This window comes from Triturus cristatus, chromosome 3_2 (assembly GCF_964204655.1).
Source record: "Triturus cristatus chromosome 3_2, aTriCri1.1, whole genome shotgun sequence".
Taxonomy (NCBI): Eukaryota; Metazoa; Chordata; class Amphibia; order Caudata; family Salamandridae; genus Triturus; species Triturus cristatus.
The window spans coordinates 555,876,599-555,895,740 of NC_140584.1; the positions used below are offsets into that span (position 1 = coordinate 555,876,599).

Here is a 19,142-nt window from a genome sequence, read left to right on the forward strand (position 1 = left end):
TTGGGCCAGTCATGCTGGAGGGGAATGAACTGGCAGTGTTGCATTGGAAGAATTTGTGGTGAACCAGCAGCACTGCCTCATCTCTACAACGGCCCCCCACAGACGCTGGGGATGCCTGGTTTCACCTTGGAGATACCCAGAAAGGGACCATCTCACAGGGATAGCCAGGACGGGTTCCCCAGCGGTCTATAGCGCCGGGACACCTCCTCGTGAGGTAGCTGTTCGCGCTTTACAAATATCAGTATTATTATTATTATTATACAGATTTGCAGCAGTTTGTGAAGTTAACTGGCAGATCTAGCAATGCTTATTTTGCAAAGGCGACTTTGGCCCAGTGCGGTGGCACACTCATTTGGACAGGAATTACGTCTAAAGGTAATTTCATGAACTGTATTTGGGTGTGCCGTTGCATCCATACTTTGAAACTGACTCACCGCAATGGCTTGACTCGAGTAGCAGGACTATACGGTGACTGCGTGTTGCAGCACTGAATGGTTGGGGCGAGCTCAGACGTCGGCTCATGCAGTGAGCTCATAAGCCTGCAAGAAGCCTGCTTTAATGTCCCTGGATTGGTCTTTATGTGACGCGTGTCAACTTGTGCACGTCACACTTCAGGGTACTATGTGTCCTATGTGTCCCTGCTCTGGATTGGTGTGACATGCGTCGCCTTGGCACATCACACTATGATGAAGTCTGAGCTGCAATTCCTGATTGGCGTGATGCGCGCCACCTGTACTTCCCAGGAGGCAGCTGTGGGAAGCTGTGTCTGAATCTGCAGTGTCCAGGAATCGACTTATGTAGGTGTGCTGCTGTCATGAGGAGTTAGTTGACAATGGAGCCGCATACATGTCATGAGCAGCACATGGGTATAGAGCCCTATGTCATGTCGGGCGTTTGAGGGCACGTACACTCAGACGTGTTGTGGAGCGCATTGCCATGGAGAGTCTGAGCAGCAGTGACTTTGAAAATCACTGAAAGACTAGAAAGACCAGGAAGGAGCTACTCAGCATTTGGGAAGACAGTATGGCGAGTCTGCACAGTGGTGACTATTGATGTCACTGAAGGAGTAGAGTCATCCACGGACCGCAAGCAGAGAAGTGAGATGGTTACTGACAATTGTGTTCAAGTATTTGTAGTAGTGCGTGATCCTCAGCGCTCATGTGTTTAGTTATTTGAGTGCTGTTGCTAGGTTATTCTTTGTCTTTAACCTACAACTAAGCTAATCATTTTACATCTATATGACCTACAAGAATCCATCTTCATTGTATTTTAATTGTAACACTGAAAAAGTGCGGAAAAGAAACTGTGTGAGGAACAAAAAACTAAGAAGAAACTAGTGGAACTGCTGAAAAAGCTAAGTATGACAAAGTAAAAATGGATGTATGACGTTACAACGCACACTATTACAACGCATGCACTTACAACGCATTTTTTACAACGCATAATCCATTACAACGCATGACATTACAACGCATGACACTACAACGCATTTTTAAAAAATACCTTTACAACGCACTACCATTACAACGCATACTACCTTTACAACGCATACCATTACAACGCATAATATTAAATTACATTTAAGGTAAGTATTAGATAGTATAGGGATAAAAATTACTATTCTAACTCCAGGGGGTGCAACAGTAGGGTAAGTGTTGGATAGTGTAGGGGTAAAAATTACTATTCTAACTCCAGGGGGTGCAACAGTAGGGTAAGTGTTGGATAGTGTAGGGGTAAAAATTACTATTCTAACTCCAGGGGGTGCAACAGTAGGGTAAGTGTTGGATAGTGTAGGGGTAAAAATTACTATTCTAACTCCAGGGGGTGCAACAGTAGGGAAAGTGTTGGATAGTATAGGGGTAAAAATTACTATTCTAACTCCAGGGGGTGCATCAGTAGGGTAAGTGTTGGATAGTATAGGGGTAAAAATTACTATTCTAACTCCAGGGGGTGCATCAGTAGGGTAAGTGTTGGATAGTATAGGGGTAAAAATTACTATTCTAACTCCAGGGGGTGCATCAGTAGGGTAAGTGTTGGATAGTATAGGGGTAAAAATTACTATTCTAACTCCAGGGGGTGCATCAGTAGGGTAAGTGTTGGATAGTATAGGGGTAAAAATTACTATTCTAACTCCAGGGGGTGCATCAGTAGGGTAAGTGTTGGATAGTATAGGGGTAAAAATTACTATTCTAACTCCAGGGGGTGCATCAGTAGGGTAAGTGTTGGATAGTATAGGGGTAAAAATTACTATTCTAACTCCAGGGGGTGCATCAGTAGTGTAAGTGTTGGATAGTATAGGGGTAAAAATTACTATTCTAACTCCAGGGGGTGCATCAGTAGGGTAAGTGTTGGATAGTATAGTGTAATATTATGCGTTGTAATGGTATGCGTTGTAATGGTAGTATGCGTTGTAATGGAATGCGTTGTAAAGGTAGTTTTTAAAAATGCGTTGTAGTGTCATGCGTTGTAATATCATGCGTTGTAATGGATTATGCGTTGTAAAAAATGCGTTGTAATGGTAGTGCGTTGTAAAAGTTGCGTTGTAAAGGTTGTTCCCCAGTAAAAATAGATTGAATCCTGTAAAACGCCTGTAAGGAAGAATTGCGCCTGGTAGCCCCACTAGTGTTTATGTACATCAGGCAGCCAGCAGTCCAATGCATTTTTACAGGCCAGTGTAATGTGTGCAGCAGATTCTGAGGGCAGCTGCTCAGTTAATGGGACTTTGGTGTCAGCTAGATTAAAGATGCAGGATTTCATCATTGGGCCAGTCATGCTGGAGGGGAATGAACTGGCAGTGTTGCATTGGAAGAATTTGTGGTGAACCAGCAGCACTGTTATACAGATTTGCAGCAGTTTGTGAAGTTAACTGGCAGATCTAGCAATGCTTATTTTGCAAAGGCGACTTTGGCCCAGTGCGGTGGCACACTCATTTGGACAGGAATTACGTCTAAAGGTAATTTCATGAACTGTATTTGGGTGTGCCGTTGCATCCATACTTTGAAACTGACTCACCGCAATGGCTTGACTCGAGTAGCAGGACGGTGACTGCGTGTTGCAGCACTGAATGGTTGGGGCGAGCAGGGCCGTTTCTACCATTAGGCAAGACTAGGCGGCCGCCTAGGGCGGCAAAAGGGGGAGGGCGGCTAAAAACATGAGATTAATGTTATCCTTCAAGTGCAGTCATACCAGGGGGAGATAGTGATGGAAGTAAAAGGGAGGGGGCGGCATTTTTCAATTCTCGCCTTGGGCGGCAAAACACCTAGAAACGGCCCTGGGGGCGAGCTCAGACGTCGGCTCATGCAGTGAGCTCATAAGCCTGCAAGAAGCCTGCTTTAATGTCCCTGGATTGGTCTTTATGTGACGCGTGTCAACTTGTGCACGTCACACTTCAGGGTACTATGTGTCCTATGTGTCCCTGCTCTGGATTGGTGTGACATGCGTCGCCTTGGCACATCACACTATGATGAAGTCTGAGCTGCAATTCCTGATTGGCGTGATGCGCGCCACCTGTACTTCCCAGGAGGCAGCTGTGGGAAGCTGTGTCTGAATCTGCAGTGTCCAGGAATCGACTTATGTAGGTGTGCTGCTGTCATGAGGAGTTAGTTGACAATGGAGCCGCATACATGTCATGAGCAGCACATGGGTATAGAGCCCTATGTCATGTCGGGCGTTTGAGGGCACGTACACTCAGACGTGTTGTGGAGCGCATTGCCATGGAGAGTCTGAGCAGCAGTGACTTTGAAAATCACTGAAAGACTAGAAAGACCAGGAAGGAGCTACTCAGCATTTGGGAAGACAGTATGGCGAGTCTGCACAGTGGTGACTATTGATGTCACTGAAGGAGTAGAGTCATCCACGGACCGCAAGCAGAGAAGTGAGATGGTTACTGACAATTGTGTTCAAGTATTTGTAGTAGTGCGTGATCCTCAGCGCTCATGTGTTTAGTTATTTGAGTGCTGTTGCTAGGTTATTCTTTGTCATTCTGAGTTTGTTGCCCATGTTTATAGGTGTATTGGGAAGGTGTAATGTGCTTTATTACTGTGCTAGAGTCACTTATGCTGAGTGACATGTTAGTGTCTTGAGACTAGTTTTCTCTGTCTTGTTTGTTATGCAGAAGGAGGAGACTGGGTTGAGTGACATTTTAGTGATGTGAGATTAGTCCTTTGGTCCTTCATTGGGACGGTATTTTTGGCCTTCCTTCCTAAGGGGTTTAGGATGTAGGGGCAATGTGTTAAGCCCTGAGGTTAGATTGCCATACTTCCTAAGGGGTTTAAGATAAAAGGGCAGTGTGCTTAGCCCAATGTTTTAGGGGGTATCTTTTACATCCCAGTGATATGTCAATCCTTCCTAAGGGGTTAAGGATGTGGGGCAGTGTGTTAAGCCCAATGGTTAAGGGGGTACGTCGTTTCATCTCCAGTGATATATGTCAATTCTTCCTAAGGGGTAAGGATGTGGGGGCAGGGTGTTAAGCCCAGTAGTTAAGGTAGTAAGTTGTTACAACCCAATGCAGTAGAGGGTAGGTGAAACCCTGGTCCTGTTTAAGTGAATAGTGATGGGGGTACGTGGTTACACCTTAATGAGTGTGGAAGAAGCCCTGGTTCTGCTTGAGTGTTTTGTGGGGGGTAACCGGCTGGTCCTGATAGAGTGTATATGTTGTGGAGGGGAATGAGTAGTTTGTGTTCCCTGATGAAAGAGTAGAGTGGTTTTGGGTTATCTGTACTTGTATTGTAAATTTGTGAGATGTATTGATTGCTGTGGATTTTACCATCTTACATCCCATTGAAGTTATGCAGAGAGTGATTGTTTAACTTTTTCTGTTTATTTTGTTGTATGGTATTTAAAGATTTGTTGAACGTTTTGTGGGTGGGATTTTGCTGTCTTTCGTCCTGCTGAATTTTCAGTTGTTTCCATAAGGGGGAGATTTGTTGTGGCCTCTTGCTATAATATGCATTCTCCCCATAGTCTTGATGTTTGTTTTCTGCTGCTCAGACAGTGAGTGAGGTCATTGTATGGTTGGAATGTTGAGAGTGTTTGTGCTTGGATGAGTGGACAGTTGGAGTGAGAGGGGCTGATAGCAGGATACTGCTCCTGGTGGGCCTTTATCTGTACATCTAAGCTAATAAACCTACATCTATATAACCTATAAGGATCCAACTTCATTGTACCTTGATTGTAACACAGTATTTACCCTAACCCTGGAACGTTAGAGAGCTTCTTCATCACTGCTGGTGTAGAAACTTCCTTACTTGTAGAGAATTCGAGCAAAATCCTGGACCCCTGACTGGAAGTTGCAGACAGTAGCTCTGAGATTTTTTGTGGGCAGTTCTACAACTTTTGCTTATTACACTTAGACTAAGCCAGCCAGGGTCTTTGTTACAAGGTGCTAGCAGAAAGGTACAATGCAGCCTTTCAAGAAAGACCCAAAACGATGGTGCAACAGAAAGTGAGGGTGTCACTCTTCCTCTTAACCTTTGTGGGGGTAGTTCTTCTGTTGAACAGTGGGCTTGGAAAGGTCTGAGAAACTCCTGAGTGCCCCTTGGTCACCAATCCTGTAATCCAAAATGTCTAACACATTACACAGTATTGCGGTAATGCCGCATAGGGGCCCTGCAATTCATATTTGCTGTCTGAGCTTTTTCCCACAAACCTTTTAAAGGACCACTTGGACATAGAAAAAAACAAAATTGATTCTGGCGTGGCAATGGCCACATCTATCACACATACCACACCCTTCTTCTACCCATACAAATAAGTATACACACCCTGCATCTATGTCACAAATAGACAGATGAGGGAACCTGTTGCCGGGAACTGGCATACCAGAGGCGAGAAGGTGACTCTCCATGGCACAAGCAGGTAAAAAGACTTGCCATATCACAATAATCTTTATCGCTGCTACCACTGTCAATCCTCTGTAACCTAGCGAGATGGCAGTCATGATTCTCATTGCCCCTCCAGTCAACAGAGCTCTGCTCAGTCTCTCAATCGTTGCCACAAAGGCCTCACTACACTCATCATTGTCATGTGTGCTGGAGTGGGGGATCAGACATTTATGATGATCTTGAGGCAGGATAGCACATTGTTTTAAGCAATGCAGGGTACCTGTCTCAATCCCAGCACTTTATGTCACCACATAGTCTGTCAAAATTCTTTCTTCAGTCTCTCAATTTAGACTCGAAAGAGATGGTTCTTTCTTGGACCTTGCTGCTTCTTGACCTATTAGCCTATTTTGCATCCAGGTTGGTAGTGCCTTGTGCTTTTTGTTTTCTTCAATTCTCAATTAAAGATCTTGAAGAAGTTGAATGAGACCATGAGTCACAGGCTGGGTAATGCTTTGCTGCAGACAAAATAAAGCCATAGATAGTTTTAATTTTGAAAAAGAGATATCTCTTTTATTAGTTATTGATGTTTCTGCACGATATGCGCAACCTCTTGCTTTCTTTCGGTGAGGATTATTTTTCCTTCAGGCAGGAGGGAAATGCAGGGTGTGGGAAATTATCAGTGAGATGATAATAGCTCCACAGTGGATGGGGATTGCCCGATTACTTACCAGTCATGTTTATTTCTCAGAGTCCAGGTCTTACATTTGAGAAGTTCTCTGCTCCACAGAAAAATAGTTAATCGGTTGCCCGTTTACCCAAAAGTCACTAAAAGGGAGGAACTTACACCAGCACTTCTTGTTGTTTACCAAACCTTGAGATAAGAGAAAACACAAATCATCAGCCCCCTGGGCCTGGTGGAGGGGAAGGAGGAAAGTGGGAGAGAAGGCTCAGGATTGTATTGGGGAAGACCTGGACTCGAAGTAATGTAGATTACCATTAGGTAACCAGTCTCTTACCTCCTCGTCCATCTTCCTCTGACAGTTCTTACATTTGTGCCAATACTGAAGCAGAAAATGATTATTTCATTTCCTCTCATACAAATATTCTTATAATATATCTTCTCTTCAATAAGAGTTCTTTACCACTTTTATGACATAATATGAATTAAAAATAGAAGACAGTACATTCGTGTCAAAGTTTGATGAGAAACCTCCACTCAACCATAAATGATAATGTGAAAAGAAGGTATCTGAAGATTTCCATGTAGCGCACAACAGATGTCTCTGGGTGATGCACCTTTGAAGGATCCGCAAGAAGTCAACATTCCTTTGTGGATCTTCCCTGAACCTGATTTGTGAATTCTGAATCTAAAATATCATAACTCATGATGATGGCTTATTTGATCCAACTCAACATGGTTCATGAGGGTGGTTGAGTATCCCTATTGGAAATGCAATGGTAATAAACAGAGATTCTACCTTTTGAAAAAGAATTGCTCTATGCGGGTAGATGGATGAGCCTCTGTGCAGATATAGTGTGTGTAAACTTGCCTCATTAATTGAGGAAGGATTCAGATAAAACACAGGAAAGACAACGTCCTCTGAAGAATGAAAGGTAGATGGCATTTTAGGCAGGAAGAGGCGGCTTGGACGGAGCACCATATTATCTGGGGAAAAAACAAGTTAACAGAGAGAGGGAAAGTAATGCTACACCTCCTCCTGAGTATATTGCTACCTAATATACCGTCTTAGGAATTAGGAATTTTAACTCGAAGGAATCAAGCGGCTCAAAGGGAGGACATGTTTATGCATGAAGGACTAATGACAAATCAAAATAGAGGACTGAAGAATGAATTTTTGTTTGCCAGAGAAAAAACTCCTTAACAGGTGAGATGCTAGAGGAGCCACTGGAGAAATGTTTTTCCCCCCTGAAAATCTTAATAGCTGCCTATTGGCTTCTGATGGTAGATACTGCCAGCCACAACAAGAAACCTTCCCATTAGAAATACAGAATCTTATCAGCATCACAAGTAGTAGGGAATAGATTATTGCTGTGGCACCATGATTCAGGGTCAGGGATGACTGTTTGAGTTACAAGCTGAAGGCCTCTTGGAAATCTGAATAGATTCTTCTACTTCAGCTAAGCTAAGATAACAGGTTTAGTCTCTGAGCAGCCATTCGCCCAGATTGAGATGCCTTTTAGAAACCTGATGTTAGAACTGGAGGTCTCTAGTTGGCTGAGGCAGTTACCTTAGTCCAAATAGGGACCCTTGCTTCTAGTCAGGGAAAGGAGGGACATCCTCTTTGCTAACCCCGGCTCACCCCTGGTAGCTTGGCACGAGCAGCCAGGCTTATCTTCAAGGCAATGTGTAAAGTATTTGCAACCACACTCCCAGTGACACAGTGATAACACCACAAATGGACACCACACTGATGTATGTAAATAGAGGTATCTTTATTAAGAAGAAAAAAAAGGTAAGAACAAACAATAAGTATACAACATCTGCGTATTCAGTATATTTCACTTTGCCGGTTATTAGACCAACAAACACTTGTAGGTTCTTGCGGTATTAATGAGCAGTTCACTATGTTCAAATGCAGTCCTAATGCAATGTTATGCAGTTCGTATTGTCAGACTAATGCAGTTCGTAATGCAAGAATAATGCAATCCTCAATGCAAGTAATCAGGCAGTTCATGATGCAAGAATAATGCAATCCTAAATGCACGTAATCAGGCAGTTCGTAATGCAAGAATAATGCAATCCTTAATGCACGTAATCAGGCAGTTTGTCATGCAAGTATAACGCACTCCTTAATGCAAGTAATAAGGCAGTTTGTAATGCAACAATAATTCAACTTTCAATGCATATGATCAGTCAGTTCGTAATGCAAGAATAATGCGATCCCTAATGCACCTATTCAGGCAGTTCGTAATGCTAGTATAACGCACTCCTTAATGCAAGTAATAAGGCTATTCGTAATGCGAGAGTAAATCAATCCTCAATGCACGTAATCAGGCAGTTCGTAATGCAGGAATAATACAATCCCTAATGCAAGTAATAAGGCAGTTCGTAATGCAGGAATAATACAATCCCTAATGCAAGTAATAAGGCAGTTCGTAATGCAGGAATAATACCAGGCCAATCGACACGATTAACGCGGGCACCACTAGGCCCCAACCACAGACAACTGTCCTGAACTTCCAAGGGCAGCCCTGGAACTGCCGGGCAGGTAAGGGCCGATCGAGGAGTCAGCGCTTCTAACGCAATGCAGCGGGAGAGAGACGGGAGCACTCCTGTACTCCTCCTGCACGCCTCCCCAGGCCACACAAGCTAGCGGCTCCCGACCGGAGTCCAAGCCTTACCTGGGGGATGCGCTACCTCACTCTCTCCCCGCTCATCGGACGTTCTGCTGGGTGGTCCCGATGACGACGCACCTCCGATGCAAGGCGACGCTGTAGCCGGACAGGTTACGGCACTGCCTTCTCCGTTGCTGACGATCTTGGGCAGATTCCTCTTGTTTACAACGATCACAATTACTTCACAACTTCCTTAGCTTTATGAAATCCTTCAGCACGTTGTGGCTCGGACCAGCGGCGATGATCTTGATCCACAGCCTCCTTTACGATGAGGGCTCGGGCCACAAACAGCTACACAGCAGGATGGACGATGATTCACGCTACAGGGGCACTGCAGTCACTGTGCACTTTCCAACCAGCACCACGGACCCCACGGCAGTCTCAGGCTGCACACGCACAAAGCTTCGCTGTGACTTGGATGGGCTTCAAATCACACAGTCCCGGGGCAATGCTTACGAAGGTCTCAGGCTGCAAAAAGCACACAGTGACGCTGAGACTTGGATGGGCTTCGGGTCACACAGTCCCGCGGCAATACTTACGAAGGTCTCAGGCTGCAAAAAGAAAATGCACACAGCGCCGCTGAGACACACTTGGAAACTTTGATGTTCCTGAGTTTCCACAACAGGGAGCCAGCTCTCCTCGGTTCCTTGGAGACAAGTTACTTCGGGACACTGCACACACCAAAGTCCTTTCAAGTAGGGGGACAGAGCACACAGCAAAGTCCCTTAGCTTCTCCTTAGTTAAATCAGCAAACTGCAGGCCAGCCCCAGAACACACAGCAAGGGTCAGTCCTTCTCTTCAGTCTCTCCAGCTGTTCTTCTTTGGCAGAGTTTTCTCTTGACCACGAAGTAGTTTCTATCCTTTTCAGTCTTGATCAGTCCAACATTCAGGGGTTTCAGCTCTCATAGTTATATCCCTCAATGTCTTTGAAGTCTTTGCATTCAGGGGGCACTGACCCCTGTCCAAACCAGTTCTGGGAGTCTTCCTGCCAGTGGCACCTTCTCCCTTTGATAGTGAGGGTCAGGTTCCTCAAACACTCGGTAGGAGGCGGAGTCATTGTTTTATTGCAGCAGCCCAGGCCTCCTCACCTCCAGGTGGCTACTCATCCCCCATACACTCCAGATGCAGGTCAACCTGTTGCTGTCTCACCTACCCCTCCCCTCGGTAAAGACACTTCCCCAGATCCTATCACTTTCAAATCCAGACAGTCAATCCACAACCAGGCAGAGACACACAGAAGTGTTAGAACAAAAAAAACAGCCACTTCTAAAATCGTGGTTTCTAAACACACAATTCAAAAACCATTTTCACAAAAAGATGTGTTATTAAATTGTGAATTCAGGCAAACAAAACTTCACCTCTCCATCTTAAGCCCTATGGGAAGATAGGCTGGAAACCTATCACACAGCCTTCCCCATTCTGTCCTATGGGCAAGATGGCCTTGCAACAGTGAAAAATGAAATGGAGAGTATTTCACTGTCAGGACATGGTACACACCTCAGTACATGTCCTACCTTTCAAAGACACTGCACCCTGCCTAGGGGGGGTACCTTGGGCCTACTATAGGGGTGTCTGATGTGCATGGAAAGGGAAGGGTAAGACCTGGCAAGTGGGTGCACTTGTCAGGACAACATGGCAGTTAGCAAACTGCGCGCAGGCACTGCAATGGCAGGCCTGAGTTCTCTTTTGAGGGCTACTTATGTGGGTGGCACAATTAGTGCTGCAGGCCCACGAGAAGCATTTGTATTGCTAGCCCTGGCACACAAAGGGCACTTTACTAGTAAAACAAATATACCAATCATTGAATCACTAATCCATACTACTTTATACAGGGACCACTTGCACTTTGACATTGATCAGCAGTGGCAAAGTACCCAACGCATCTAAGTTGGAAACACCATGTCAGAAAAAAGGTCTAGGGGGAAGGCAAAAAGTTTAGGGAACCGTAGCCAAAAAGGGCCAAGTTCGACACCTGAGATAGGGTTGGACAACTCAAGAGGGGAGGCATAAATTAGTAGGGAGGATGGATGCCATGTTCTTAACCATCTTTGTACAGTCAAGAGCACCTTAGCCCCAGCCTCTCACATATTCTTTTTAACCCAGGGAATTAGCTAAAAAGCACTCCAACAGTAAACAATTCCCCAGGGCCAAGGGAATGAAAGAGTATATTTTGCCCAGGTTGTTGTGCAGAGAACCAGGGAACAAAACTTTGGTAACAGGGAGTTGGACTCTGGTACAAAGAGGTCCAGTCAAGGATGTCCTGAAATATGAGAGGAAAGAGGCATAGACAGAATGACAATGGAAATATTCAACTGGGCAGGTCCACTCTTCTTCCCTGGAAGATAAACTGCTGCCAGAGGGTCGAGATTCTGTTGTGCCACCAGGCATAACTCCTGTGAAAGGGGAAAGATAGGTTGCTGCCTCCCCCCAGGCAGTTTAGGTAAGCTCTGACCACCTGATTGTCCATCTGAACATAGACTGCTTGGTTCTTGATCAAGGGGAAAATGAAGCTGTGCTGCTCAACCTGCACCTAATTACTTCCAGTTGGAGGTAAATCTCTAGTCTGCTCTGAATTTTAGAAGTTCCCAGAGGTGGCCCCAACACACTTAAAAATGCTCACTAGAAGAAGTGGGTACTAGCTCATGAACTCTGTCCAGATTTGATGAAATGAGCAACCACGGAAGGCCTAGAAGAATATGAGGAGTAACTGGGTTCAAAGTCTCATAATTCTGGGGTGTAGGACCTGAGTGCTGGAGAATATGTGCGCAATAGGGTGGAGATGAAGACAGCTCCAAGGAAGATTAGAAAGAGTTGAAGTCATCGCCCCTTGACTCATGAATCAACGTCTTGCTTAGTCTGGGCCTTCCTAAGAAGGCATGTTAGGTGCCTGTCCCTTCTTTTCGTTGTTAGGAAAACCTGTCCTAGGTGCAACATAATGTTTTCCATTCATTAGCCACCACCTTAACTCATCTACAAACATATTAAAACACTCACAGCAAATGCACTCTACTCATTTACTACAAACAAATACTAACTATATGTCATTGTCTCGACAGTCACTACAAAACCCCACAAACCACATCTATACACCCTTCCACCTCAACTACCACACAATGACACCTTCACCTTCACTCTCACACAAAACATCAATCTGCCCTATACCACTAACAAATTTACCCATCACAAACTCAACACAAAGCCACACTATACATACATTTATCCCATCCATCCATACACTCCCTGTTCCTACAAAATACCCCCTTTCTGTCACCATCAAATCTATACTCAGCCCTCCATCATATCATCCACCAACACCCTCCTACTCTTTTTACCAAAAATGCATAACCAAACATTCCTTATATTCCACTACACCAAACATATTACCTCTTCCAGGTATTAAATCTAACGCAAAAATAAATAACCCTAACCCATCCCCTTTCACACACCACATACACTCTTTCTCAAAACACGTCACTACCCCCTTTACCATTCAGCTTCCACTCACCTACAGTACTTTGCATAAAAATCCTTCTCAGAAAACCACTACATCAATATCTCCTATAATTACTCCACAAAAACAACATATAACATACATACCAGCACAACAAATTCTCTCATGCACAAAATTTCATAGTACATTTTGTAACAAATTAGAAACATAAACCCATTCCCACCCTCATGACTACAAAAATAATTCATATCCTAAACCATATTTACTCCCAAATTCTCTATCTTCACCAACACCTACCACAAATTCTCCAACACAACTACTCACGTTCACCCGTCTCGTCCATTGCACAATTTAGAGCCTTAAAACATGACCCATATGCTCCACCACCACCCCTAACCCATACACCTTCCACCCTAAACAGACCCAAACAAAATAAACAACATGCCACTCTTCACAACTCTGCATCTCCATGTAAATTACACAACAAGGCTACTCTATAAAAACAACACAGCTTACCAGCTCGCTTTCAACCACCATCTCCATCACCCGCAGATGCAGACTCAACAAAGTGCCTTCTAAGTCTGCTGGACGAGGAATATGATATAGAAAAACAACACTATTGCTACCCTCCTACAGTTAATACCAGCACTAATGACACACTTGCTACAAGTTCAAAAAAATACTGCTCACTCTTCTTGACTGCAAAGTCACACTACCAGCAAAACACAATCGCTAAACTGCTTACTAATAAATGCTTGATCACTGTTAAAAATCAAGCACCACATCTACGATCTACTCACTGACACACTCTTCATAAATGAATCATGGTTGGCAGATGAAATAGCTCCAGTGTTGCATGAAGCCATTGCTCCAGGCTATCAAACTATCATAGAAATTGGTATAGGCAAAAGAGGAGGTGGACTAGCTATTATATACAAGCAAACAATAAAGCTCACCACAGCTGACAACATTTCTATACAAGATTATGGGGCCCTCATCACCAGATTCAACCCTATACAAACTTCCTCCTGCTTTACATACCAATACTTAGCAATGCAACATTCCCAGACACATTTCTAGATGCAGTTTCAAACCTTACAACACTACACTCCACCCTATGCATTCTTGGTGACTTAAAGATTTGGTTTGACAAACCCAATATGCCCCATCCCAAAACTATCTTCACTGGCCTAGTCTCACTGAACCTACATCAGATCGTACACAAACCCACACACATTGCTGGACACATACTAAATGCAATTTTGGCAAATCTAGAACTAGTTACCTTTCAAAAGATTACTTCAGTCACATGGTCAGACCACCATTTGGTAGCTTTCCAACATATAACACTACAAATGAACACCCAAGACCACCTTGCATGCATCCATCTATCAAGCGTGGAACAAATTCAATTTTGATTACTTAAAATCAGAACTAACAGATCTATACAATAAAGCAAGACAGCAGTGACACATCCTCATAAAAGGAGGAGATTGTTATAGCTAATTTCCATTGGGGGAAATACCATATATTAAGTATAAAATACTATTAAAAAACAGAATTAAAATATCTTACTTGTATATCAGCTAAGGTAACATTCTGTTTAAAAAAATAAAAATGCAGGAAGTGCTGGTGTAAACTCCTCTTTTTTCGAGACCGGTGGGAACAAAGCAGCTATGATGGTGCAATTTTTTTCGTCAGCTAGGGAACTTCTCAAATGTAAGGACTGTTCAGGAAGACAGGCGAGGAGTTAATGGACCATTTGTTTCAATAAAGTATTCTGGTATATGAAGCTATGCTTCCAAAGCTTCATTCCCTGCAACAACCTTCTTGACTCCCTCTGTTTTATACAGGAAGTTTATGGCACTTGAGTTTGCTGATGCTAATTGTGAGAGATTGCAGAGCATTTTCAAAAAGCTCAGTGGGACCATTGAATTGAGAATGGGACCCTTTAACCTGCTTCTCATACTGGAGTAATGACACACCGGGGTTGAAAATCATAGCTTCAGTCGAAATTCATGGGTAGCAAGTATCCTGTAAACAATCCTGATAATCCTTTCTCAAAACATCATCTGGTAGTCAGTCTGGCCTCTGAAGCTGTTGGTGTCTCCAGTTTTCCTAAAGAACATTTCTCTCTTGTTGCTAGCGATTAGGGATAGTTTCTTCCATCACTGAATTCTATTTGTGTTAATTTGTTGTAACCTGTGTGAGTACATTGTGTCCATCTTTCAATCCTGCTATGTTTCTATTCTGTATTCCATTAGAGCTCTCCAAACCACATTCTGGTAGTTCTTCCATTCTGTGACTGCCATTGGGTTGCTACTTGTATTAAGCTAGAGTAGTTTGAAACTACTTTTCCACCTAGCAAAGACTGGAATCCTTCCTGAATTCTAACAGCTCAACAAGTTTATTTCACAGACAAGACAATACCTGGACAGAAAATAATGGTGTCAGTCGGATAACAGGTTTCTGCTCAGTAGATTTCCAGGGTTCCAACTTCCAATTGCCTTTTTTGGGGGGGGGGGGAACACCAGAGAGACCATGCATTTGTGATAGGGGCAGTACTGTCCGGGTAATGGCTGTGTTTTGATGGATTGCTATTCAGAAGGATTTCACAAAGTTCCATCAATCGTGGATGTTGATTCGGCGTCTATAGGGACCTATGTTTATTCATATCAAAGCGATTCGGGTTTAGTCTTGCCAGTTGGCCCTTTTCAAGCTGCAGAAAGATTGTGTCAGAACATGACCAGTAATTAGTCCATGTCAACAGCTAAAATCCTTGTTGAAGTCCTCTTGCTGTTTAGTTTATAAGGGTTGTGCTTAAAATGCTACAGAGCCTATTGACCAATTTCCTAGAGATAATACACCCCTTGCATCTAAAAAAGTATATTCCTTTGTTTCAGTACATCAAATTAAATCTATATAAAATGGGGTAGTGCTTGGGAGGCTGGATAGGGTTGAAATATTAAGACCTGTATCTTGGGTCAAGACCACGGAGAGCTATGTGACCTCTGCAAATAGGCTTTAGTTGTGATCTCTATATCTTCTTCGCCAAAAGCAATTTGGGTACTTTGAAGGTAGGTGGCATAATGCCAGGTTGATTGAGCTAAAGTTAAGTCTATTGCAAAGGTTTGGGCGTTTTGTAATTTGTTAATTTGTCCATTTGGTTATTGACATCTGTCCTCCAAGTATTGAGGCATTTCTTGCAACCATCACAGACTGTACCAGATCACAATACTGCATGGAGTTGCTTAAATTCTCTTGCAGGGGTTGTGACAAGAACATATTCTGACGTACCCATAACTCAGCATTGATAAACCTCAGTAAATTGGCCCCTGAAAATAGCTACTGCACAAACATTGTATCCTCTTTGAATTATATGTTCCCATCAGCCCTGCAAGGAAGCGGTTTTTACATTGAAGGACTGGTATTCAAAGTCCATTAGGGAGCAGGCTTATAAAAATGTCCAGTGATTTTGTGCACCTAAGCACTGCTAAAATGTTACTTGTTACGGCATGGGGCTTGGTCTTGCAACTTGTTTATTATATTATGGCATTTTTCCATTAACTTTTATCATAACTTTAGGGATTTTGAAACATGATAAATTTGTATTGGTGGACTGCAATTGTCAAAACGAGTCTGTATGTTTTATTATATTTCTTCTTTTAAACGGTTTTTTACATTGTACCTCATATGGTTCTATTGAACCGAAATAAAGGAAACATGATGATATGGCATTTTTTTCTAGCCCATCCACAAGGTGTGCAGCAGATGTGTTGTTTTTTTGACAGTTTGATAACAAAGTACTAATGAAGTGAGAGTGTAAAGGTCACTGCATGTCTGCAATATTTTATAAATGCTATGAGGAAACTGACCCATTAAGTTGGATGAGAACTTCAAAGTTTTGCATAGTTCATCCTGTTTTTTCCATGCACTGGTTATTTTGGGTACTTTTAGAATTACATTTTGCTGTCTTTTGAAGCACGTTTAACTTTAGAACTTGTGCAAAAACAAGGTGACGGTGGAATGCTTAAATTAATCGCAGCCACTGGCAGTTGCTCGAGGCTGCATCCCAATCCATTGTTTTTGCCCACCATGCTACCCCAGTTTGGACCCTGCCATATGCAAATCAGTCTTGACCCTGCTCCTCATGGGAACAGTTCAACCTGAATTAATCTCTACCACTGGCAATGATGGACTGAGATGCGACCCTACCGATAGCCAGTGGCTGAGATTAATTAAAGCATTTTATCTAGTACCTTGTTTTTGTTGCAGCTGACACCTCAAGTGCGATGGGTATGCGCAGACGTGGGACCCAGGCTCACTGTGCCACTGGAACCAAGCTATGCCCAGCTGGAGAGCCCATAACCAGGGTTAAACCAGTCCTGGGTTTCTTATGTTCTGGTTCAGGTGGTGCCTGGCAGTTCGGGCTGGTCTGGTTCCTCGAGGAACAAGGTCAAGAATGATTTGCATATGGCTGGATCCAAACTGTGGTAGCATGGTGGGTGAAAATTGATGTTAGGGATGCGGCCCAAGCGATTGCCAGTGACTGAGATTAATTCAAGCATTTCATCCACCACCTTGTTTATGCTTTAATTTTAGAACTACCACCTACCATTTTGAAACTTGCTTGATTTTCTATTCAACTAAATATAGAAGCATTAATGTTGGAATTTGTATACCATTTAAGCAAGACATGTATAACATTTTAGTTTGTTGTTTTCTCCCCCTTAAGGACACCTTGGTTCAATGGATGGGGCTTTAATCTTCCAAGAGGCCAGTCGCTACTAGACAAGTGGAACCAAATCCCAGAGGGAATTGACATATTGATGACACATGGACCTCCTCTTGGTAAGTGTGGCAAAGAAGGATATACACATTGATTTTAAAGTGAAAATCACCTACTAAAAAATGGAATGACACATGAAATATTTAAATATTTTATTAGGGTGTATGTTAGTAATTGAGCTGCCAGGGTTCTTTTGAAAAATTATGATCTATTGATTCTTGGGGCCACAATATGTAACTGTCCTCTATGGCTCTGCATGAAAACCTGATAACTGTTTAATGGTTGAAAAGTCGTGTTCTGTTATGCAAATGTTCTGAATTGAATGTTGACTCGTTTCTGTGCTAAGTAAATTTACCACTTCCTGCATTAAATATTCCAGTTTTATTTTTTAACTGTAGGATTAGGGTCATGAAATAATGAGTAGATCAATGGTCCCTACTTTGTAATGAAGCATTGATGATTATGCCCTATGTTTCACTTGAGCAATAATAATTCAGGTGAAAGTTGCTATCTGACATTTATGAGCAGGTTTCAACAGCAAAACACCACTTTTCATACCTGTTAATTCTATTTTTTACCAGAACTCTGTTTGTGAAAAGATTGTTATCATGTTAATGTGAATTATATTTATAGAGCACACGTTCACCCATGGTTTCTTGGCGCTGACTGATAGAGAGCGGTGGATGGTGCAATATGAGAGGAGTAATCAATTAGAAACTAAGAGCCAAAGGCTTGTATAAGTAGCCATGTATTGAACACTTTCCTGAAAGACACCAAATCGCATTGGGAGAGGAGATCAGGTGGTAGGGCGTTCAATCATGCTGGTGCTAGCACAGAGAATGTTTCCCCCCCCCCCCCCCCCCCCCATTTAGCAGTATGAAATATTGCGACTACTTCTAACCTTGCTGAAGATGATCCGAGTGTCCGTGAAACTAGAAACTCGTTTGGATACAAACTGAGGGGCCTGGCCATGTAGTGCTTTGAAAACTAAGCAACAGGTTTTAAATTGAATCTGTTGTTGGATTTTAAGCCAGTGGAGTTTTTTCAACAAAGGTTCAATATGGGTTCTCTGCAGGGCTTCAAAGATGACATTTAGGTAGGCCAAGATACATTGTGTTAGAGTAATCTAGCCTTGAACCAATGACTGCCACCATAATTATTTCAATGCCAACAGTGAGAAAAATATACATAATATAAGTATACTTTTAAATGGCTGTACTGATATGTGTTTTCAAAGAGTTTTGATGGGTTCAGGGAGACGTCCCATCTCCATGGACCAGAACTGGTTGGTCCACAGTGCCTAATTTTTATTCATCACCACCATTTCAGTTTTGTAAGCGTTTAGTTTAATCGGTTGTTTCCCACCTAAACATTAATAAAATTCATGATAACCTGACATTTTTGCTGTCAGGGGGCATTGTCATCTAGACAGAACAGAATCTGGGAATCGTCATCATAGTTCTACATATGACAGCCTCTGTGAACCAGCTCATATATTAGAGGTTGAATATATATATTGAATAAGTGTAGTGATAATGGCCATCCCCGTAGTACGCCACATCTATGCTAATTGCCTCTTCCAAAAAAAAGGATAGCAGCGCTGCCCGTGATCTGTTCTCCAAATATGATGTGAACCATTTACATGGAGTCTAAATAATACCCGAAGCTTGGACATGTTGTACGATGTTATGGTCTATCAAAGTCTGTGGATAAGTCAAGTAGT

General features: G+C 42.9%; 1 protein-coding gene across 3 annotated transcripts in view; it reads left to right on the top strand.

Annotated features, from left to right (window-relative positions):
• Positions 1 to 19,142, top strand: part of MPPED2 (metallophosphoesterase domain containing 2) — a 590,399-nt gene that overhangs the window by 502,966 nt on the left and 68,291 nt on the right. For all 3 annotated transcript variants that reach the window (XM_085648294.1, XM_085648293.1, XM_085648295.1), the window contains exon 5: positions 17,366 to 17,481. In XM_085648294.1, the coding sequence (XP_085504420.1) occupies positions 17,366 to 17,481 (116 nt within the window). The remainder of the gene's footprint in view (positions 1 to 17,365; positions 17,482 to 19,142) is intronic.